This window comes from Nyctereutes procyonoides, unplaced genomic scaffold, assembly GCF_905146905.1.
Source record: "Nyctereutes procyonoides isolate TBG_1078 unplaced genomic scaffold, NYPRO_anot_genome, whole genome shotgun sequence".
Taxonomy (NCBI): domain Eukaryota; kingdom Metazoa; phylum Chordata; class Mammalia; order Carnivora; family Canidae; genus Nyctereutes; species Nyctereutes procyonoides.
Window position 1 is genome coordinate 29,046,673 of NW_026575044.1, and position 25,442 is coordinate 29,072,114.

Here is a 25,442-nt window from a genome sequence, read left to right on the forward strand (position 1 = left end):
CTGCTGATCCATAGCAATGAACAAGACAAAAGATTTTATTTTACATTTTAGCAAAAGACTACTAAGGAATTACATAAAATAAACATAGTAATTTTATATACATACAAGCACTAATATAATTATGCCAGGATGAGGAAGTAGAGTAACTGGGGTGGGAAGAAAAATCTCTTGAGGAGGTGACAGTTGAGACAAAACCCAAGTGAAAGGAGAACCAGCCACATGAAGATGTCAGGATCTCCAGTCTAGTATTAGTATTAGACCTCACAGGAAGTCTTTGGTGGTTCAAGGAACAAATAACTTGGGGAGCTCAAAAGGAGGACCAGGAAGATTACGGAAATGGAAAAGAATTCCCTGAAATGACTGCCCAGTGTTTATTAGGAACAAGAGATGTATGTTCAAAGCAAAGGCAACTCTACAACCTCAGTCTTGTCCCACAGCCCAAAGTGACCACTCCAGCACCTCTGCACCAAAGACGTGAAAGAGGCCCAGCAAAAAGAAAGCATAGTGTGTCTTTCAACAAATAAATGCCGTTTGCCTTTATGCATTTTTTCAGCATACATTTTAAGGCTCCGCGGCATGAAGTACATTACATCTCACACCTTGGGCAAACTTCTTAACAATTCTGAGCATTTTGAGCAACTTAGGGAAGGGTCCTTAAACACTCCAGGAACTCTTCTGCCTCAGAGCCTCTGCATGAATTCTTTTCTGTACACAGTACACTCTTCCCTCAGACATCTGCATGGCTCATTTTCTCATATACCTGAGACCTTTCTTACTGTCTAAGCCCATTTTGGGCTGCTATAACAAAATACCACAGGCTGGGTAACCTGCAAACCATAGAAATTCATTCTTCAGAGTCTGGAGGTCAAAGGCCCGAGATCATAGGGCCCCTCCTCTGGATTGTGGGCTTCTCCTTGTACACTCATATGGCAGACAGTGGCTAGGGAGCTCTGGTGGGGTCTCTTTTGTAAGAATATTAATCCCATTTATGACAGCCCCATGCTCATAACCTAAGCCACCTCCTAAAGACCTCATCTCCGAATACCATCATACTGAACCTTAGGATCCCAAAATACAAATTTGGGGGGACACAAACATTCAAATCACACATTCTTATACTGCTTTTCCCACCATATTCTCGATCCCCGACATCCACTCTACATTATTTTTCCCTGCATGGAAAAATAAACTGTGTAATGTCATTTTCATGCCTTTCCCAACCTAGAATACAGACTCTACGAAAGACAAGGATTTTCATCTTTTTTGTTCACTGACATATCCCCAAGTGCCTAGAAGATTACCTGAGCTATACTAGGTGCTCATAAATATTTACTAAGTATAAATAAAATAATTAAATAAATTTAATATATAATATTTATACTAAGTATAATTAATATATAATATTTATACTAAGTATAAATAAAATTAAAGATAATTTTAATAAAAATTAAAAAATCCCTCTTCTGTCTCTCTTTAAAATATATAACTGGTTTATTCAAAAGGCAGAAATCAGCATGAAACAAGAAATAATTTTATTCTCTTAAAATTGCCTTTATACATTTCTGACCCATTTTCCTTGCTCATTTCTGAACAATATTTTACATAGAGCCCACAGCTTCTTGGATTGTCTTCAAGTATTTATATAGTCTCATTTTCAGGTTTAAATACATGAGGTCAAATATAAAGCCGCCTTTCTGCTCTCCCCAGGCCACGCCTATGACTCAGATCAAAAAAGCTTCATTAGTGAATAGATTCCCGATTTTACTCTTCCTCTATTTCCTTCCTCTTTTTCTGGGTTCCCCAGGACTGGAGTTGAAAATGAGGAGAAAAATAGGTCAACGCCGTTTTACCTTGTGTTATAATAGTCACAGCACCGCAATCTTTGGGGAGGCAGAGGCCAACTGCTAGATTTGTATGTTGTACATTATCTAGTTATACAGATTATATTACCTACATATCTATTACCTAGTTACAACTATAACTACATATAGTATATATATATATATCTGTGTATATCTGTGTATGTATAAAACTCATATATATATGAGTTTATATATATAAAGTATATATATATATATATATATATATATATATATATATATATATATAATCTTATAAAGCTTCCTAACAGTGTGTGAGATACCAGGTTCCCTTCCTGGGAACTCCCTTTTCATGAGTGTTTCTGAGTCTTCCTCTCATGTAGACTGTGCCTTTCACCGAGAGAGAGAGAGAGAGAGAGAGAGAGAGAGAGAGAGAGAGAGAGGATGTAGCAGAGTTCTATCCAGTTTTATAAAATCCCTTTAATTAATGCTCCTTGAAATGAATCTTGAGCTATTTTTTATACTGGTTGCTGGGGGATGGTCCAGGGCCATCTGGCCTCTCTCACTAAGTCCTCTGAGACTGTGTCTAGCACCTCTCTTTACAGCAGGTATACTTCTATCCCACTGTCCTCAGTTTTAAGCTTTAGCTAAAATTCCAGAAGAAAAAGAAAATTTCAGTTTTACATCATATATTACAAATATAACAGAAGTTAAATGCAACTAATCATTATTTAAATTTGGATATTCCACAGCCTGGAAAATAAAAAGCCATGTAACAGATTAAGAAAATAAGAATAGGAGGGTCACTTTAGATGGTCGTGGGAGGTTTGCTGAAAGGGGAGATTTTATTCTGTTGTGAAATTATGAGAAGCAGCTTTTTCTACTCCACACTAGAGGTCTCAACTAGCTAGAGGTGGCCTTGTTGCTCAATCTGAGTAGCGTGGTTTTATGGAGTTATGGTTTTATTGACATTATATAGTAAGTCTTACTATATTAGCCTAGAGGGGTATGATTTCACTGAGGGGTATGATTTCAATGAGGTACTTTCTGACTACTCAGGCCTTAGCTCTACGTCGAAATGCTAATGGAATATCTTATTGAACAACTTTAAATTCTGTAATTTCAAATCCAGAAACACTATCAAAATTTCAATAAGGGTGTCCAGGTGGCTCAGTGGGTTAAAAGCCCCTGGCTTTGGCTCAGGTCATGAGATCCCAGGACTGAGTGTCCCATTGGGCTTCTTGCTCAGCAGGGCGTCTGCTTGTCCCTCTGCCCTCCGCCCCCCTCAGATAAACAAATAAAACCTTAAAAAAATTAAATAAGAAGATGGCAAGTGTAAATGCAGTCAGCTGTGAAGGAATATACCTTTAAGCTGCCCACATATATAATGTCCAACACGACCAAGCTCCACAGAGTACATGGTACTAACCAAGTTTAATACTTCCAGGTATTATACAGTATGAAAGAAATTTACAGGCTTAAACTTGGAAATAAACTTATTTTTTAAAGGAAACACATAACAGATCTAAACCAGTCAGGGAAAAGTAAAGATCCTATCATTCATCAATTACAATTCTGGCTTTAAGCAAAAGCAAAAGGAAAGAAATCAAAAGAAATGGGTTGAGCATGATTTTCTCTGGAGATGTATTGTGATGTTCTTTTATAAAAGAAACCAAAAAAAAAAAAACCCTTTAAATAAGCATCTTATTTTTTAAACAGAAAGCTTGTCAGATAACTCTAAATAAAATGGTCCTCATTTCTACTCTAATGAAAAATGAAATAAAACCTAAAATCACAGGCTTTTGTGTTAACTTAAAATTTGCATAAACAAGCAATGCCTGTTTTATTATAATAGAAAAACAACACTAACAATGTAACTTAAGAATGCACTGACTGAATGCAAAAAGCCCTTCACTGAAAAATCTGAAAATATCACATGCTGTGAATGCTAAAATAATTAGAAATACACACATATGAAACAGCTGGCTGAGTCAGGCACCACCAACTTGCATTGTTGCTCATATGCTAAATGTCAACGCCCATGTTCAGAAACTGCTATCATGCAACATAACCTTTGGAATTTCACAGTATTGGTCAAACATATAAAGCTAAAGCAAAATACCAACACTGTATCTGCTTTGTGATAAGAAAAGAGGGCAAAAGATCTGCAACTTTATGGATAAATTCTACCACCCTAAATAAATAATAAAGGAAGTCAAATAAAACAACAGCAACAACATAGAAAGGTTCTGTTCTACACCATGTTACATCCCATCAGAACTCACCCTTCCTTAATCTTTCATTTGATTCTGCTGTTTAAAAACTTCCAAAATTTAATCTTTCTTAATTATCCTACTTTAAAATTCAAAATCTAATCATTTCATATTTTTTAGGACCATTACAACTAAAATAACAAGGCAGAAAGAAGACAGGGAACAAGGTAATAATCAGCAATCTGCTACTCTCCAGAGGCTTCCGAATGTGTTTATTTGAAATATGCTTATTCAGAAAAAAAATCTACCAACATAATGATATATTATTATTCATACTCTAACATGTGATGTTAACTAACATTTTGATGATCTGAAAGTAAAAGGGATGCAAATATTTAGAAGCATAATGAAAATATTCTATGTCAATAGTCAAGGGACATTATAGCCTCCATATTGTCCAGACTATAATTATAATACAATGAGTAATACTGCAAAGTAAAAGGACCCACTCCCTATACAACATGCTTCGGGGGGATGGGGCCTCAGACCTGAGTAATTATGTCTGGCTTATTTTGCATTAATGATTATTTTGAATAATATTATTATTATTACTATGATTATTATTTTACTACACTTATGCTTATAAAGCCACTGGCTTTTATAAGGTTTTATTTTGTTTTGTTTATTTCTTTTTTTCCATCTACTTCTTTCTAAGAATCTACACTGGCCAGTTTACAAATTACTAAAGCCCTACTGACCCAAAATATACTTCTAGTAAAATGTTAAGAGCTATATATTTGATATATTTGAGTGTCTAACAGTAATACGTGCTGATACTGAACATAGTCTGTGTTCAAAAATAATATTCTTAATGATCATGCTGTATTGCATTCCTTACGCTATACAAATACCGAAGAATGTAAATTTCCTTGGATAATGTCAAAAATTTATCTATCATATTACATATCATATGCTAAAAGGCAGTCTCAGTTAAGAGGGAAGAATCTAAAACTATGATTTGGGGTTCAAGTGTCATCTCCAAAATGTACTCATTGGACAATTGTGGGTAAGTTACCTATATTCTCTGAGCCTTATTTTCCTCATTTGAAAAATGGGAATGCTAGTACATACAATAAAGGATTTCTCTGAGGATTAAGAAACATAGTATATATAAAATACAGAGCATAATGCCAAAAATTCAGAAAAGTAAATACCAGCGAATGTAATTGTTATTAGGGTCATTCAGTTGGCCCTACATTCATAAGAGGATTTATATATGCATGTATACACATAAAATATATGTTCATGAATGCAGAACCCATATATATGTACACATATGTATATATATACTCTTACAAAGAATTCTACATGGTCATAGCCATTCAACTATCTAAAAGAAAAGAAAGCTGCAGATTTGCTGAGGCTGCTACAATTTAAAATGCCTCATGTTCAGTCAATTCTTGAAATGCTGTCTTAAGAAATTCAGCAATTACAGGGAATCTGGGCAAAATTCTGCAAGAACAGCTTTTTTCTAAATGTATTTCAAATATGAATTTGATTATTAATCAAACATTAGCATATCTGCTACATATTGTGGCACATTCTCATAGTAGCTAATTTTGTATTTGGTTATACAATAAAATTTTAAGAAATTAACATGTAGCTCTTTCAGGACATTAAGAAGCTTACAGGACTGGTTTCTTAAAACAAGGCTTAGGCCTGAAGCAAGTGGAACTTCCCACAAACACATGCTCTACCGCAACACAAAAGCACTAACTCAAAGTTGTGAAATTATTTAGTAATATAAAAAATGTTCAAATGATATGAAACCAAAATGAGGAAAGTAAAAAAGAGATATGACAATACACAGATCTGAATCTTTATATTTATATTCACATACAGGAATACTTCATGGTATACACATTTTATAAATCACTGCCCTTCAGAAGTATGACTTTCATTTATGACGGCTTCTATGTTTCCTAAATGCCACAAATTTACCCAGCTCTGTATCCTCTGTTCTCTCCTGGCTAGTGTTTTATTATCTGCATCCTATTTGCCACCTGAATAAGCCTTTTCCTGGACCTTCCCACTGTTATCCATCTTTTATTTCATCAGTTAAAAAGGGATCTCAACATTGAATTCAATTTTGTTCTTTGGCCTAAAACATTTTACAAGATATAAATGGTAAGCTCACCAAAGACTATTTGATGCAACACTAATTATCTTAAATATAATACCAATGAAAGGAAATACTGCAATTTCAATAATTAACACAAAATAGAAAAGTAATGTAATTCAGTACAAAAATGTTGAGTTTCTTTCTTAAGTCTCCTTGTTTGAAGTAGATGAGAAGGTAGGGGTAGACCTTCTGGAAGACTGGATAGGACTATTAAGAAGTGTTATAGATTAATGAGACTTAAAAAAATTAACTTACAAAAATGGCTTCTTTTTCCTTGTTACAAATATATCACTAGAATAATACTTCTATTTCTACACTTGGTAAGGTCTGCAGGAGGTGTGATGGAGGGGGCTGTCACAGAAAGAGCAAAATAAAATATGGAAGAGGAAAGCAGTTAAACAAGGGAAAGCCATGAGTTTTCACATGAAAGGTCACATGTAAAAGCTTTCCTGACAGCATTACCATCATCCACTGTCCCCATTTAACCATAGCATCTCTTCCTCTTCCACACACAATTTGGAATTTGCCAGCATGGCAGCAATAGCTAACATACACTGAGTGGTGATTAGGGGTCACTCATTCTGCCACTTGCTTTCAATGTCTCATCTCACATACTTCGCAGATCATTCCCATGTGAAATGTATCATTATTTTCCACATTCTCTAGAGAAGAAATTTGAGATTCAGAGGAAAAAAAAAGTGTCTTGCCCAGAGTCGCAGGAATTCAAACTGGGTTATTTCAGAGCCTAGACCCCAACCTTCCAACCATTCCCTCCTATCACCATCACAGTGCAAGGCACAGCGATCAAGACTGCTTAGGTAATATCAAGATGATATTGTACAACTAACCTCCATTCAATACCACTCACTCCCTGATGGACATCCTTGATAAAAAGGAGCCACAATTGCTATTTTCCTCATTTGTAATGTGCCGCATCTCAGTCACAAGAAAGAAATTATCTGTTTATTTCATACATCAACTATCAGTCAAACATGAGACCAGAGAGACATTATTTTCAAGATAATGCGTTTATGAAGCCAATATGTTTACTACAACCCTTACACGAGAAAATCTTAATATAAGTTTTTATGGTTCTGAGCACATTTTTCCTCTGTTTTACATCAAAGTTCTCTGCCAAGCCTCTCCTAGTTTTTAGCATAGAGTAAAATTAGTGTATGACTATTATGAAAGTGGTTGAATTCAGGACATTCAGTGGTTGCTCTCTGACTGCTAGGTTCTTATTGATTTTCACTTTTTCCACATAATGCCCATTACTTTAAGTAGGCCGAACAAAGAACAAATGCCAGTTCTCTTACCTGTTTAAGAGCCTTTTTGGTGTGTTGCTGAAAGGAAGACGCTAACTTGCTTTGCACTGCTGTGTTAGTAAGGCTTGAATCTCGAGTGGAAGATGCTTCATCAGTTACCTGCTTTGCACAAACTAGAAACAGAGAGAGATAATGATATTACTAATTTGAATTCCTTTTTTTATATCCATTGTAATTAACTCGCTTGGAGCTTCTCTCCAATTGAAAATGGATACCTAAAATAAAGCCAAATAGCACAGTAAAAAGACGAGTATCTAGATTTGAGAGAAGGATCACTTAATAACTGTGTGGTCACAGTTACATGTAACCCCTCTACACCTCCGTTTCCTTACCCACTAATTGATGATAATTTCTATGCCATAGGGCTATTGTGCAGACATAAAAAGAGTGTAATTTCTACCTCAAGACTTGGGAATCAGTAGATACTTTCCAAGTCCGAATATGCAGATTGGGCAATGTATAGTATTTTGAAGAAAGCATGTAAATTAATGAAATTGTTTTAAATCTACCAACCACCATTGTGTTCTTCCACTTAGCAGCCCTCTTTCAATACATTCTGTGGCCTTCTGGGACATGTTTATTTTCTCCTATGGACCAAGTCATCTATCATGGAGAAGGAAAATAAAATCCAAAATGTTGGATGTCAATTTAAGGAAATTATTTTCAAGGAAATCAGGCCCTCTGCAGATAATCATATAATCTGTCCATTTTTGCTCAAGTCAAGCGTTCCTGTTGTCTATTCAACAGAGGACATTTTCTTCAAAAAGGCTGCTTTTAGAAGAACCAGTGTCTCACTAGCATGGGTGACAAGGGCCCACACTCACTCTCTGTTCTGTGAAACCTGGGTTAGAACGAACGGCCACTCTTCTTCAGTCCCCAAACCTACCACCTAAGAGACAAAACAGAGACAGTACCTTTTTTTGTGCCTGACTCTGGCAGCAGCACAGATGCGGACCCTTTTCTATGCACAACCTTTTCTTTGCACGCCAGAGGGGAAGGAGGTTTTAGGAAAAAATCAAAGTAAGGAAGCACTAGGATTAGTGGCAGAATGGAGGCATATGTCAAAGGCAGGAGGCAAGAAGTTGGATGGAAAAAAATAGCTTGAGAACATATTGGAAAAGCTCAAAATATGACTTCTTAAGGGCACCAGGGTTAACACTAATCCAAGAAAATTTTCCAAGGAACAGAAACTTAGAGAATTCTGACCTGAGCTTTAGAGGCAGGTGGAGGAATAAAAATTATTCTAGTCAAAAATGGAAGCAAATGCACGTGCAGAGTGTTGCGAACACTCAAGCTGCTTTAGATAGACTCAAGCACATGCTGCCTAGAAATAAAAATGCTCATGAAAGAATGCTGGGGAAAAAAGAGGTAGTCAGGTTTTGTTTTAATACAGAAAGTAATCAAATTGCTGATTACTAAACAAAATGAACAAGTTTTGAACAATAATTGCTAGTTTTTAATGCCAAGCACTTTACATATGTGATCTCATTTCATCCTTGACAATTCATTGCTACTGCCTTGCAAGATGGAAAGGTACTGTCCCTGTTTTGGAGAGAGAAAACTAGAGCCCAGAAATGCTCAACAACTTGCCCACAGTAACAAAGTCAACAAAATAGCAGAGCTGGGAGCCAGGGCCAGACCCATAATTTCCCACTTACATATTTGGCCTTAAAGCCCAGAACTAATGTAGAAAATTCAATGTCTATAGAAGTTTAATTTAGCTGCATCCTGAAGGTACTGAAACAGGAAGTTAATAAAGGCAGGGAGATCAAATCATTTAACCACAACATGAAAAAAGGTAGAACTGTAGGTGAGAGTGATTGGCCCAGGAAATAATAGGGTTGAAGAAGCCAAAAGGATTTGCCCATCCATAGAGTTAAGAGAAGTCTCTGAATTAAAGATCAGCTGACTTGTTTCTATTTGATATCATATGATACTTTTCCTTAAAACAGTCTAAGGTTGTAGTTAACATTAAAATGTAGAAACATTTTATAACACTGCTACCCTGAATTATATGACTCCAAGGCTTTTCTCCTTGAAATGATCACTAGAGCAAATTGTATCACTCTGCCAAATCTTACTCCAGAAATATTAGAAATTAATCATCAGTATCTTTGGAATGTATTCCAAAGATAAATTTGCTTTTACAGTGATTACACACATGGGCTCGTCAATGTTTGAAGTCTCTACAAAGTGTGAAGAACTGAGGAATTGAGAGGAAGGTGGCAGACGGGACAAATGATTCCAATTGAATGGACCTAAATGTTGCAATAGAAGCCCAGCCAGGAACAAAGTGTGCATTAGCAAATATGTTTTATTACTTCACATTCTCAGAGTAGTATTTCCAACTGGACAAATGGAAACTTACTGATGAGTTAAAAAGGAGAACCAAATGCTGTTGGATTTTAGGAAATTTGTGAAAAATATGAGATACTTCTGCATACTGGACAAATTTACCAACTTGCTTAGGAAGTGCTTTTATTCGTAAGTCTTTCAAAGGTAAATGCCAATGAAGCAGGGACAAACAACGACAAATGCTGAATTAGTGAGTATAAGTAAAGCCTTGTCCCCCTTGCATTCATCTGACTGCTACAGTAAGAGGTACTGCTTGCATTCATCTGACTGCTACAATCAGCCCTCCTTCTTGAGGATAACAGATATCTTTTAACTTGCTCTATTTCTCTCTGCCCAAGGAAGCCATAGAGTATCATGATACCAATTTCAGTATCAGAGAATATAATGCATAGTTTGATTGAAATTCACTATTATACCAGGTTAATAATGACTCACATGTATTTAGTGTTTCCAAAGGGAAGATTTGGTTCAATCTGGAGCCCAGAACTTCAGATGGAGGGCAGGACAATAAAATGAAACAGCATCAAGCAATCCTATGAAGTTTTTTTCTCAAGATGATTCATTTTTCTTTAACTCAACTCTATTTTGCTTTATCTTACATTCTATCCTATACTCAAATGAAGCATCATGAAAACTCCTTCCTACATTTCCTCCTTGATTCCCTCTTTTGAAACATGGTCCTATTTCCCTGAGTCAAATAATTTTTCTTTCCCTAATCATTTATTTCTGATCAAATAATTATGGAATCTTTAGAAAGTAAATGTAATAGAAAATTAAATCTATAAGTGAGTATTCCTTTGAGTTAAAAAAATACCTTATTTTATGGAAAAAAGTCCAGAAATAATAAAATGCACAGTGTTATCCAGAAACTCCAGACAATGCACCTGCATATGTGGCGTGTATGTGCATGTGGGGTGCATGTGTGTCTGTGTACTGACAAAAATTGACCCTTAACATGGGTGCATGAGTGATTTTATTCACTCTTTTGCCATGTATATGATGAGGGTGGCTGAATTGAAAAACACCAAATAGTTGGACTGTGGAGGTTCATGCAGATTCATATTCTGACAAAATACACGGTTTTCACTTTTACTTAATTCTTGCAGCTTTGTTAATAACAGATGTGATAAATAAATAATACACAGCTCATTTTAAACAGTTGCCTGAATATTTATATAAGGGACTGAGTCTGGCCTCTGAAATACAAGCCAAAGAAAAATTAATGTTAAAGAAAGGGCCAAGGGAAATTCCCTGTATGTGAAATTACAACAGAAACCAGGAAACTGAAGAATTAGGACAGATGTTTTATCCAATAAATATCAAACACTGACAGGCAGCTTAGAAAGTGATATCTTTTTGGCATTCAAACAAGAATGGAGCTTTTTTTTTCCTAACTTCACTGGTGTGATCACAAAATGAATGCCAGGATTTATACCTCAAACCCCCACAAGACTGCCTGCCCTTCCCGTAGGTGGACAAAATGAAGACAAGGAAATATTTTTTTAAATGTACAGAAATGCTATTTCTGTCTACATTTTGCATGGCTGCCAAAACTAGGCAGAGCCAACAATATAGTTAAAAACTAATCTGCTTGTTTTAAATTCAAACAGGTAATGAGATTCTCAGTATTTGTTGCTTAACTACTCCCACTCTCACATTCTCACCCAAGTCCTCCATCCAAAATAGTCTATTTAGGAGGCTTAGGAGATAAGAGAGATGGAGGCTTACACATCATCATGAAACAGTCTTGAAAGCTGGAGACACTGGTGACTGTCCAGCAAGACTGGACTTTTGACTCGGAGTCTCCATGTTGCTCTCCTCTCTTTCATTTACCATTCAACTTGAAAATGAGATCAAACTAGAAAACATGGGTTAGAACTCATATTTTTAAAGTCAAGTAACAGAAGCTATGGGCAATGCTCCCCTCACTGTAATTGCTAATCCACTGACAAGTGTACAAGAAGGCTTTGACCTTTAAACCAAGCCACAAAGAAGGGAGAGATTAGAATGCAACTTGACTTTGTCTCTCTCTCTAGTCTTACATTTTGTCTGCCTCCCCAACTCCAATCCTCTCTGACCCAACCAGCTGAGACCCTGCTGTATTTCCTGAACACAGTGACTTGCTGTATTTACTATAATTTGCTCCGATTATCCTTCATCTAAACACCCTTCTCCATTTCTTTGCCTGGCGAATTCATCTTGGCAGCCCAAACTGAAACAGCTTCCCCAAAGCCTTCCTGACTATGCCAGTCTCTGAGGTCAACTTATTCCTCTTCTTCCCATGTTTTCTTGGAACTTAGTATATGAATTCATGGCACTCTCTGCAACTGGTGCTTCTCTCTGCCTCAATCATCCACAGGTTCGGCAACTCGGGACTTAAGTGCAAAGATGGGCACAGAGTAGTTAATCTATAAATGTTTACTAAATTGCTAAATTTGATTTTCACTAAATTTATCTAAAGTGTCTATTTTTTAATGTGAATTTTCAATTGTTGCTTTAAATAGGAATTCATGGAAAGGGACCTTAGCAAAGCAGTTTATTATTAGTGAATTTTTTTTATCTTACAAAAAAATTTAAAATCATCCTAAAATCAAGTAGGAAAAATATGAAAACCAACCACAAAACATCCTATGTATGTCTGTGGAAAGTCATATGACCTGCCACTCAATGTCAATAAACTTCCTTCTGCCATCCTGACTTGTTGCCTTATTTTAGGAAGAAAGTGACAGTTTGGAGGCTTTGCATAATGAAATAAAAATAAAAATAATGTAAAAGTCAAAATCAGAAATCACAATGCTTATTCGAAATGGCAGGAGATACGTGAAGGCAGAACCACAACAGGGACCAGGATGTGGACACAATATAGTCACTGCAACAAAGATAGTAATTGCTGTATGTCCCACCAAACAACACAATAAGTAACAGGCTATCAGAGGTAACTAGTATTTGCAGGTCTAATCCAGGCAGGAAGAAGAACAGCTTTTGATCCACTTCATTGCTATCAGTTCTCCCTCCAATGACTCCCTTTCATTTTTCTGATCGAACTAGATGCTATCCAAATAATTCTCTGTAGAAATAATCCTGATATACACCATAGATTTAATTTAGTTTTTATAAATAAAAGATATAAATTGAAGAGCACATGGTATCTTAGAGATAACACTGTGCCCAGTTAGAATTCAATCACATTTTAAAAGAAAATGGAATCTTAGAGGAAGCTTATTTATTTATGAATCATTCATAAACTTTTGCTGAGCACTTTTGTGCTAAGCACTGTATACAGGGGGACAACATCAAATAAAACCTAGGACCTGACTGAGATGATAAAGCTTTTTTTAAATGTATTTTTTCTAAGAACAATGGTATAGAACTATTAATTCTACCTGAGGAAAGCCAAGCATACAAAAACCTACCAGTAATAACTAAAATTTGTTCTGAAAAATAGGTAAGCAAACAATTCAAAAGTATCCCCAGATGGCAAATAATTAAAAAAGCTTGTTGGGATTGAATCTGCTTTATGTATCATACTTATGTTGAAATTATTCATACATATCAGATGTTCTAGATACATATATATAGTAACAAAATACATGCCAGAAACTGTTAAAAATGACTTAATGAGGACCAGGCAAACCGATTTGACCCCAAAATCTTTCCTGGAATCCATTTCTTTCAGAGGAAAAGTAATTCCTTAATCCTTTTTGGATCCAGACTAAGGAGAGAACTACCTTCTTTAAAAGCATTCCTTATTCCAAGATAGGCATAGATATCTGGATTTTAAAAACTTCCCTCACTGCAATAAAAGACAACATTCAAAGCATATAATATGCCAAGAAAGGCCAAAAATTACATAGAGAAATAGGGGCAATAAAATAATGAAAAAAGCTCTTTTCCTCTAAGAAACTTTCAAGGGACAAATTGTCTAAATATTGTTAAGTACTGATACTCGATATTATTTAGAGTATCATCTATGAATAAAATACAGCTAATATAACTGAAGTTTTTAATGTATTTTATATACTGCTTCACTTGCCCAAGAAGGCCCTCTTCCTAGTCAGAAGAGGTTTGCAGAAAACGGAACAAAATAAAATAAGAGGAATGGTTAATCAGATGATAATTATACAAGAACGTCTATCAGTAAGAACATCCTCCTAACAAGATGTAATCAGGCTGATATCATAGGCTACCAGTGATGCTCATCAGATATCATGGAACTGGACAGACTGCAATTTCATTGCAATGTCCACAGATGATTCATAGACACTTTGGTTTGCTGCGGACAGGACACTGAAACTCCCCAGGCAACGAGGAAGAACATGTGCACACTAAAGGTACCTCTATAAGAATCTCTCCTACAGGTACTCAATTTATCACCAGAGCCATTCAGTTATACTAATATCTCTGGATATCCAACAAAATATCCCTCTCAACTCAGAAAAGAGAAACTCAAACCAGAAATAAGAATAGTTAATAGAAAAAGCATATCCTATAGGTACTAGCCTTTCACCACCTAACCCCTTCCTGCAGATTCCTCTCTCAAAATTATGTAGAGTAATAACACAATAAACTGTGCGTGGGCAAAACAGTAGAAGCTATTTCTTTTATACTGCACAACACCTGTGATCTTCTACACTGCATTAGGTTCCCGAAACATATACCCAGAAATACAGCAATCCACTTGGAAAATGAAAACTAGCAAAAAGCAGGTAGGAAGAATATCATTAAAAGGTTGGTACAGGTCAAGGGTAAGTGTTTTCTTCACCAATGGGCATCACTACTGAGTGCTTTATACTTTGACACATAAAAGAAAACTCTAGTATACAATAAAAGGGAACTAGATAAGGTACTGAGGTGGTTAACTGTTTGAGAAATGTCTCTACACTGTCGCCGTAAAGAGAGAATGGATTATCTGACATTAATGAAAGAAAGTACTTTACTTTTTAAAGAATAGGTGCTTTGTTCTTATATACTAATTGTAAACTAATAAATCAAACAGAAATCTGGCTAGTTAAGATGAGTAACTGAGGGAATACCTTTAATTCTGGTTTTGAGAGGGAGTTTGCTTTTATTATGAGATCATACTCTCTATACAATCTCTATCTCTATATTATAAAATATTTCTCTCATAGCACAAGAGAAGGGAAAAGTACATTTAAATGGGTCACTTTATCTGCGCTTAGAAAACTTTCTTCTCCTCCATGACTCTAAGCTATTAAAACTGACCAATCCATTTTACAAGATCAAAGTTCACAGTTCAAGGGCAAGTATGCAAGAAAAAGAGGTCCCTAATGGGTAAAAGAAAAGAGTAAACCAAAAATGTTTCAAAAAGCTGGGGTAAGTCACTTGGAGAAGATGAAGGGGGTGGTATCGAGATGATGCCCAGCTGTTCTTCATCATCAGACAAGGTGGGGGGAGAGAAAATTAGTTTAATTAAAAGCACAAAAAGATTTCAGCATAAGGAAAAAATTCTTGCCTATTAAAGTTATCAAAACACAGAGGCAAATATAAAGGAGCCTGAGATTCCTATCCCTCTGGACATTTACTATTAGAATAATATCTAACTGAATCGACTGGCTTAAGTTAAATGCTGGCTTAAGGTCCAGCCTGCATCAACTTCAAGTCCCTCATATTTCTCATGAATGCTGTGCCTGGGATCAAAGAAGGGAGAATAAGAAAGGAGTGGGCAGAGGAGGTCTGATATCCCGCCAATGGTCTTTTCTGACTGTGAAGAGTATTCTCTTTCCTCCATATTTTCTTCCATTTGTAACTACAACAATATAATTTTCACATACTTAAGTTCCTCAGGGCCACCAATGTAGAACAGGTGTCTCCGTGAGCTAACCAAGCTGTTAGGGAAAATGAAACGTTAAAGAAAAGACAAAGTCGATTAACCTAAGAAAATCAGGGGACCCAGTCAATGAAAGAATTCCCGACCCTCATCTGTAGGATTCTGAGGAATGGTTGTCAGGTAAAAATTGAGGGTGCCATCCTATGTGAAATCATGCTGGAGCAACCCCGGACTAGCTACTGAAAAACCTCCAGCGAAACAAGACCAATCTCACCATGAGGAAAGAGACACGAAGTAGGTTAGCAATATCCTCCAAAATTACTCAAAACACTGTTTTCACAGCTCCACAGCCCCCTCATTTTCTTTTCCCTGCTCCCCTATATAAAATTGTCACTGATAAACTGTCTGTGTGACTACTTCCTGAGGGCATCTAAACCTTCACTAGTACACTTCTCAGGGCCTCCAGGACGCTCCTCATCTGTATGTAATTGATGTCTCAACAGAGATCTTAGCCACACACTTCAGGCCATCTTAAAGCACTTTTCACTTCTGAAAAAAGACCCCTTAAACTGTGGCCTCTGAGCCAATGAAAACAAAGAGTGAGCTGAATAATGTTTCATTAAGTTAACACAACTCTGCCAAGAATCATACAATCAGAAACCCACTTATAAAGCTGGCCGTAAAGAATAATGAAAAAGGACCATATAAAATTCTTCAAATGTTGGAATCATTATTTACCCTGGGATCTAAGGACTAAAACATAGGATATATGTTCTCTATAATTTTTCCCCCTAAATAGAGACTTTTAAAATACTAATTCCCCCACTAGAGTGCTGCTTCCTCCCTGAAAGCCATTAGGGTTAATAACAAGCAGAACCTTTTTTGATCTCTGTGGATGAAAATTGTACATTCTCCAGTTTCTTCATTTTAAAAAATAGGATGGTTGCTTTTGATTTTAAACATGTAATATAAATCAGGGCCATGAAAAGAGAAACTCATTTTTTCTTGTTAATAACAATTTATAAATAGAAGGTGAAGAGGGTGAAGACTATGTAGTGATGCTCTCATTTCATATAAAATATGTATGTATGGGTTCTGCAGCCAGGAATGCACTGTAAGTCAACTTAATATGTGTGAGAAAACTCATGATATGCCAATGTATTATGCTCAGAAAACAACTCAGACACAAATATACCCATATATCTCTGACTAAAATACCCCATAAAATCCAAAATATTTTCTTTGGGTGACATAGATCTACACTTATATTGGCATAAATGGTCATGGGATGTCAACAAAGATATATCAAGTGATTCACCTAAATCACTCTTCAATCTCTAGAGCTAAAGCCTGTAAAATCTGAAGAGTTTATTTTCTTGAGTCTATATGCCTAACTCTTATTAACTTGAGAGACTGGTAGGAATCAAAGGAACATACACATAACTGTAGTTCTGCATCTTGTAAATCCTATAATCAATAAATATACCACTTTCCCGCATTGTAAAAATTTTCAACAAAACTTTAAAACAAAATTTCTTGGCCAAAGATCACCCATTTAATAAGAATGTTTCTCTGGCCAGTTGATTGCAAGAAGAGGACTGAAGCATTATTGTTATTACCTCAAACCTGAAGATTCAGATATTACTGACTGGAATCAAGCTGCTAAGATTTTGTATTACTAGCTCTTTAAAGTGCTTTAAAAAATATTTCTTTGCTTACCCTCTTTAATGGTACAGCGAATCTCAGTTGATCTTTATTAATTTGAAATAACTCTATGGTAGCAGAGGCTTATTTTCTGGATTGCCACAAGTTTATGTTACCAAGTGGCAGTTATTATTCACCTCCGCACTTCCCACTCTTTCATCCCAAAGGAGGAATGAGAGAGGAGAAGGAAAAAAACAGATGGTGGGACCCTCCTCTTTTCTTTCCTTTCCCCCTCTCCCCCACCATGGCTCCCTGGTCCACACATCCCCACACATCCCCCACCTTCTCTCTCTCTGATTATATTTTCAAAGTATATTTGTACAGCTGTTAGAAGTGCAGAAATTCTATCCATTCTAACTTCTGGTTCAAATATGTATTAGAAACAGAATGGCAAGGAAATCACCTGAACTGGTTCAGTTTCATGGACTTTATTATCAATTTGCAAGAAATTATGTGGTATTCCACTCCTTAATCTGGATAAGCCAGGGGTTCCTCTTTGTCAAATTCTCAAGTCTATAATCAGAATAGATTTGCACAAATGTTGGGAAAGCAAATTGTATCAATGACTCCTGGCTAAAAGAGTGCCCTGTGATTCCAAGGAAGTATCCCAGTGGTTAGAGCCTGGCTTTTGATGTCATGTACACCTACCTGGGCTTGCCACTTAGATATTTATCTAATTTTATTTTCTCAAAGGCAAAAAAAAATTAAAATAGATTTTTAAAAAAACCCAGAGGGATCCCTGGGTGGCTCGGTGGTTTGGCACCTGCCTTTTGCCCAGGGCGCGATCCTGGAGTCCTGGGATCGAGTCCCGCATCGGGCTCCCGGCATGGAGCCTGCTTCTCCCTCTGCCTGTGTCTCTGCCTCTCTATCATAAATAAATAAATAAATAAATAAATAAATAAATAAATAAATAAATAAATAAATAAATAAATAAACAAACAAACAAACCTTTAAAAAAAACAGAGCCTAGAAAGATTCTGTATCTCACAGGAATATTATGAGGATTAAACCATATACAAGCAAACAGCTTACAAAGACTGGGCAGTGGACGCAGTCCTTTTCAATATATAAGTTTGGCAAGGTTGATGGGCTATACAAGAAGTATATGGTACTTATGTGGAACGTGGATAGGAAATACACTTGTCCTAAAAGAAGCAATTGTGGTTTGCCAGAAGATGCAAAAGTGGGTAAGTCAAGAAATACTCAAGGAAACAAGCTATTTACTATCTGTTCAGTGATTCCCCAAAGCAATTTCTCTAATGCAACTTCAAAGGAGAGACGAGGAAATGTGACTTGGTCACATTAGCTTGGAGGAGTGCTGGTAATACATTACTTTGTGAAGTTCCTCTTCACATTTCAAATTAGGGGAGGTTGCTTTCCCTACTTTGTTTTAGCTATTGGCTAAGTGCTCCCACCACCTGGTCCTCCACCCCTTTCTAGCCACTAAAACCCTCCCACTGTTTCTCTGAAATTCGGGGTTAGCCAAGTAGCAAGATCTCCTATTAGCCTCCATCTTTTCTCTGCAAACTCCCTTCACATCTTGATCTACAAAAACCTGGCTCTCTCCAATGAACACTACTTCCCCTAGGACCCTTCAGATAGAAGACCCTTTCTTTTCCACACACTTTGTGCTACTGAGCCTGGAAATGGGAGAGATGACCTCTATTTTCCCCTGCTGCTCCTTAGTTGCCTCCAGCCTATCTCATTCCATCAAACCATAGCAGCAACAATGCTCCTTCCTGCACTTACCTACTAACTCCTGCATTACTCCCCTTCATGTTTTGAAGGCTTTAGCTCCTAAATGTCATGCTCTTTTGATGCTAGTTCTAACACAATTGTCGGTTTCAATATCCACACAGATAATTCTCTGGTATTTTATACCTGAGCCACGACCAGCCTTTGCATCTTTGTGCAAATTTTAAAAAGCAATGTTTCCACCAAGGAGACCCAATTTCATCCCAAAACACTAGGCTGGGCAAACAGAGGGTTACTGTGTTTCAGCTGCCTTGGATGGTCTCTTCATTCGGGCCACTCTGAAGAGGATGCACAACGCATAACCATTCCTGACGGCCTTAAACCTAGGCTCCTTCTTTCTTTCCTCTCATCTCTGACATATATTCCATAATATCACCCTGACCTCAATTTTGTGTATTCCACTCTCACATCACATATCCTTCATCCTTCAACTCATTTTCTCTAGAACACTAAATCAAACAATCCTTCCACCCCAGTAAGACCTCCCCCTCCGCACCTTACCTCACAGGATTGTGTCCCTTACTCACATCTGCAACCACCTTAAATACCATGGAACCTGATTCTTGACTATTCCATTTCATGCACCCTTAACTCCTCTGTCCCTCTCTTACTTCTTCATTCACACCTGGCAAAATCCCAACACTGGCCAAATCCAACTCTGTACCTACTCTGCACTTGTAACGGAGGTCATGAACATGACTGGAGAAAAAGTACCACCTTGTTGACTGGTCTCATACTAAATTCAGAATTAACAACCTTAAAAGGATCCTTGATCCTGCCTGACTCTAGACAAACATTTTATATATTCTCTCTAAATCTGAAAAACTACTTCCCTGGTCCTCATGCGCTCTGATGAAATTGTTTACTATTTCTCGGAGAAAAATGAAGCAATAAGCATATTTCCATAAGCCTCTCCCAGGTGTTCTCGCCTCCCTTCATTTCTATCCAAATACCCTGACTTATCCTCTCTACTTCCTTAGAGCACCTGTCTATACTCCTAATAAGGCCAGTCTCTGCATCCATTTAATAGATCCCTTTTCCTCTCATCTAATCAAGCACATGGCCACAGGACAACTTCATCATTATCAAATTCTCTTTCTCAACTGGATTTTCCTCATCAGTATAGAATTATTCCAATATTTATCTCTCATATTAAAAAATAACTTTCTTTTGGTTACACTTTCCCTTCTAGCCATTTTCCCATTTTTCTTCCCTTTACGTCAAAAATCCTTGAAAGTATCAGCTACTTTTGGGGTCTCCATTTTGTTCTCCCATTCTCATGAATCTACTTCATTCAGGCTTGTGGTCTCACCACTGGATAGAAATTGTCATTGCCCAGTTCATCAACAATCTCACAAAGCTAAATCCAATGGTTATTCTCAGTCTTCACTATAAGTTGAAATATCCAAAGCATTTAACACATCTGAGGTGCTTCCTTCCCAGAAATACTTTCTTCACTTGTTTACCAGGACAGAGAACATGTTCTCCTAACCATTTATCCTCAGTTTCATTTTTCTGTAATTATTTCCCATCACTTCCCCCAAGCTCTTAAAAGTTAAATACCAGGGGATCCCTGAGTGGCTCAGTGATTTAGCGCCTGCCTTCAGCCCAGGGTGTGATCCTGGAGTCCTGGGATCGAGTCCCACATCAGGCTACCTGCATGGAGCCTGCCTCTCCCTCTGCCTGTGTCTCTGCCTCTCTCTCTCTCTCTCTCTCTCTCTCTCTGTTTCTCATGAATACATAAATAAAATCTTAAAAAAAAAAGTCAAATACTCCTGATCTCAGCCTTTGGGCATCTTCTCTTTTCAATTTCCCTTCAGTTCTTTGGTGATCTCATCCAGTTTCTTGTGTTTGAATATTGTTTATAGACTGACCACTTCCAAATGTGTATTTCCAGCAAGGTCTTTCCCATGAATTCAAGACACATAAGTCCAATTATTTAACACATCCACCAGGGTGTTGAAAATGAATGTCATACTTAATATGTCCAAAACTGAGCTCCTGATCAACAACTCCCTGCCCCTCAAACTAATTCCTTGTGGATTTTCCATCTAAATTAAAGACAGTGCTAAGTTTTCTATATGCTAACACTGATATTTTGGGGTTATCTCCAATTCCTTTTTTAATTTCATAACCATACTAATTTTAGCAGCTCCTATTCAGTCTAGCTTCATATATATCCAGAAACCAATCACTTTTCAGTATATCCACTGCTACTTTTATTCAAACCACCATCACCTCTTATCTGTATTATGGCAATAGCTTTCTGAATGGTCTCTGTTTTTGTCCTTTTTGTCCATATATATATATATATATATATATATATATATATATTATATATATCCTCCTTCATATATATGTGTATGTATGTATGTATTTTTGTAATTAGTGCTCCTGCTATACTTTAGCTCTTGCTAAATCTAAGTGAGATCACTGTCTCTCTAGCTCAAAACCCTACAAGAGTTGAACATCTCACTAAAAGCAAAAGACAAAATTAATTAAGGCATGATAGCATCCGGCCCCATAACCTCCTAACTTCATATCTTATCATCCTCTCCTTTGCTCACTCTGGCCTCCAACCACACTGGCATCTTGATGTTTCTGACACATTCCAGGCACTCTTCTGTTTTAAGGCCCTTGTAAATTGCTGCTTCTTCATCTAGAACTCTTTTCCCCTTAAATACCTTCTCCCTGTCTTCAGATCTTTTCTCAAATGTACTCTTCTCTCTCACCCTAATCTCACTTTCTGGCAATGAATAAGCTACACATTTTACACATTTATTTTGCTTATTCTCTCTCTACCAACCTAAGATCCAGGAGAAGTCTCTTTTGGGTCTTATTTTTTACTGCTGTAACTGCAGTGTTGAAAATAGTACATAGCACATAGTAGAAACTCAATATATAGGTTGAGAGAGAGCATACTTGTATGCTAAAGCAGGCAGTACAACAAGGGGAATGACCCAATGCGATTCCCCTTCATCCTCCTGAAGAGGAATAGTTTGCCCCATTTTACCAGCACTTCCAGAAAGGCAAAAATTGCTATGCACCTCTGCCTTGTTCCCTCCGTAACCGCAAGGACCTGTCGAAGTTCACAGTACTACCACAAGTGTGGGGTTGAACTGAGTTTTTAAAAGGTATAAGAATAGGGACATCATTATATGTTCTCATTCATTTGGGGAATATAAATAATAGTGAAAGGGAATAGAAGGGAAGGGAGAATAAATGGGTAGGAAATATCAGAAAGGGAGACAGAACATAAAGACTCTTAACTCTGGGAAATGAACTAGGGGTGGTGGAAGGGGAGGAGGGCAGGGGGTGGGGGTGACTGGGTGACGGGCACTGAGGGGGGCACTTGACGGGATGAGTACTGGGTGTTATTCTGTATGTTGGCAAATTGAACACCAATAAAAAATAAATTTATTATTAAAAAATGAATAGTAACATCAAATACAGTGAAAGTTGGTTAAAAAAAAAAGCCTACAGAGCCAACTTCAGCCCTTTTACAAAGAATCTGTGTTTCCTACCTTAATTCATAATGTCTATTGCAGATTAGATAGGCACCAAAGTAAAATCAGTCTCATGGGGGCTATCAGAGAGCATACCAGCTTAAAGGGCAGGAGGTGTCCAGTCTGAATACAAAGAGACTCCTGTAGCTGTTAATAAAACGAATGGCTTTGGGCTATTACTGAAATATGATATTTCTCAAGGATCCTTTAAAGTTTGTTTGTTTAAAGATAATTTACTGATTTCTATGAGTCCACCAACAGAGGCTTTAATGACACAGTCTTCCTCCCAAATCATGATCTGGGTCCACTTTGTGGGACCAGTGGGTAGGGTAGGAAAAAGTACAACAGTGTCCGTGGACTGAAAATTTGTTAAAACTGCTGTACAGAAATTACATACACCAATGGGATCATAATGCAAATGTCTTGACAAAGATAAAAATGAATTAACATGGACAGAATTCAGAGGCAGAAAACGCCCCCTTAGAATTCTAGAAGAGTCAGTCACTTTTCAAAAGTGTTTCACAAGAATATAACTTATTTGGCTCTTGTTCAATTGTGAGGAATATTAGTCCTAGGTTTAATTTACTAAGGACAAACCCAGGAACAAAGCTAAACATAAAACTACTTGTGATCACAGGAAAAAGAAACACAATGCAGAAAATGCCTCACAATAGAATACAACCACCAGATACCTCCAGTAACACTGTCACCTTACAGGAGAAATATACTGATAACATTTGAGAATATTATCCAGAAAAGTCCACAGTGTCAAAAATTAAAATAAAATAAAACAAAAAGCAAAGAAACGCATACTTTTCTTTGGTGCCAACCTTTTGAATCCAAATATTTGATGATGAATCAATGCAGATGGTAAAAACTTAGAGAAGGAATTGTATCTCTAATGGTTGGGATCAATCAGTGGAATTACTGGAATTCTATATAACTCGAAGAGAATAAGGTTTATATCTTGACCTTTGTCATACGTACCTTCATCTCCTTCTCCACTAGCATTGGTCTCTGCCATTTCTGCGCCATCCAGTTCAGATTCACAGCCTAAATCCAATGTTCCGTCAGCTGAGCATGATGACTCCTCTTTCTGTATTATTTTTAAAAAATGATGATTTATGGAGATTACTGACAACTGAAAATATTTAAAATACTTTCAGAGTCCTAAAGTATTACCACTGTTACTTGTGATTTGGAATTTCAACAGATTTTTTTCTTAATGTAAAATCTCTAAAAAATATGAATTAAAAAAAACTGGGAAAAGCGCATTGCCACAGATGACTTTCTTAAACCTCTTAAAATCTGTACAAAGTTTCCTTTTGATATACATTGTTTCCTTTTTTCCCAATTCTACACTTTTTTTATATTAGAAAATGGCTTCACAACTCAGAATTTTACCAGTAAATTAAATACCCAAGTAGCTACAAAAAGCAACTGAAATAGTACAAGTCTTTTTGATTAACCTGTTATTTTCTGAAACACACAGTAAGAAGGGTCCCATGCTTTTAGTAGCAGAGAAGGAACCCCTGGTTCTTCGCCAGGTATAACTTTTAACATTAAAAACCGTCTTCTCAAAAGAAATGAATGAACTTTAAATGTAATCCATCATTTATTAGAGCAGTGACTTATTTTTAACTTTAAAAGAAATAATACACTGATTTATTTGTTCCAAGTTACGCAACCATTTGTAGATCAACAGCTTTTGTCTTCTGGAATTTTGCATCTTAGATAGCATTTCCCATTCTAGTAGGGAACGGGATTACACCAAAATAATTAAGACTCCATTATCTGAAGCTTTTTATTTCATTTCTCTATTCTTCTCACACAACAATTATGCATTATTTAAAATTCCCTTGATACACTGCTGTTTCAAAATTGAATAATTTAAATCAGCAACTTCTCAGGAATAATGGATAAATTTATTTTTATAAAAGACAACAATGTGTACAGGTGTGAAGCCTGTATATCAACTGAGGCCATAAAGTCAATAGTTTAACTGCAACCATGATCATCTAAAGCTCTTGGCTGATGATTCATGGCACTCCTCCATGTAAATTTTTAAGAATCAAGAATTTTAAGGAAGCCACAACTATTTTCCATTACCATATGTTAGAGTGAAACCACAGATATGCTTTCCTTGAAGAAAAATGTCATTGTTTATTCTTAATATGAAATCATTTTTAAGACATCTGAAAACATTTAAAAGGCATAGGGGTCATTTTTCTACCCTTCACCCAAATCTAATTTTGTTTACCTTCAAATGTCTGAAAAAATGCATGATACACAGTAATAACAGACATAATATGCAGAACAATCCAACTTACTTTGAGAGCATAGAGGCCTGACTTTCCAGGGATTTTGAAGAATGTTCCATCCCCTATTCGAGTGTTAGTGTGAAGCATTGCATTCAGACAGGCTAATGGAGAAGTTCCACTAGAAAATAAAAGTGTACAAAAATGAAGCAATCTGAGATGTAGTTTCTGTGGCAAAACTGTTCCCTCAGTCTCTCTCTCTCTCTCTCAAAAAAAAAAAAAAAGGACCTTCTCACATGCCTTTTTAAAATATCCTCCCAACCCCGAAAACATCTACATTACAATAACAGGCCAGTCCAGTTTTGCCAAAGTTAATCAGATGCATCTGTCTTATAGGCTCCAGGCAAAAAGTCTCCTGAATTGAAATTATGCTTTTATTCATAAAGCAACCAACACTCTATTTCAAAGAAACCAAAGCCCAAATGTTTATGTGCTGTTATTTTACAAATAATACCATGAAGCCTCAGTTTTTAAAT

General features: G+C 36.6%; 1 protein-coding gene across 1 annotated transcript in view; it reads right to left on the reverse strand.

Moving 5' to 3' along the window:
* ASXL3 (ASXL transcriptional regulator 3) overlaps positions 1-25,442 on the reverse strand; it is a 147,178-nt gene that overhangs the window by 86,737 nt on the left and 34,999 nt on the right. Inside the window, exons 2-4 of the mRNA XM_055324133.1 lie at positions 24,979-25,087; positions 23,636-23,744; positions 7,532-7,653 (exon numbers count right to left, since the gene is read on the reverse strand). Coding sequence (XP_055180108.1) covers positions 7,532-7,653; positions 23,636-23,744; positions 24,979-25,087 — 340 coding nt within the window. The remainder of the gene's footprint in view (positions 1-7,531; positions 7,654-23,635; positions 23,745-24,978; positions 25,088-25,442) is intronic.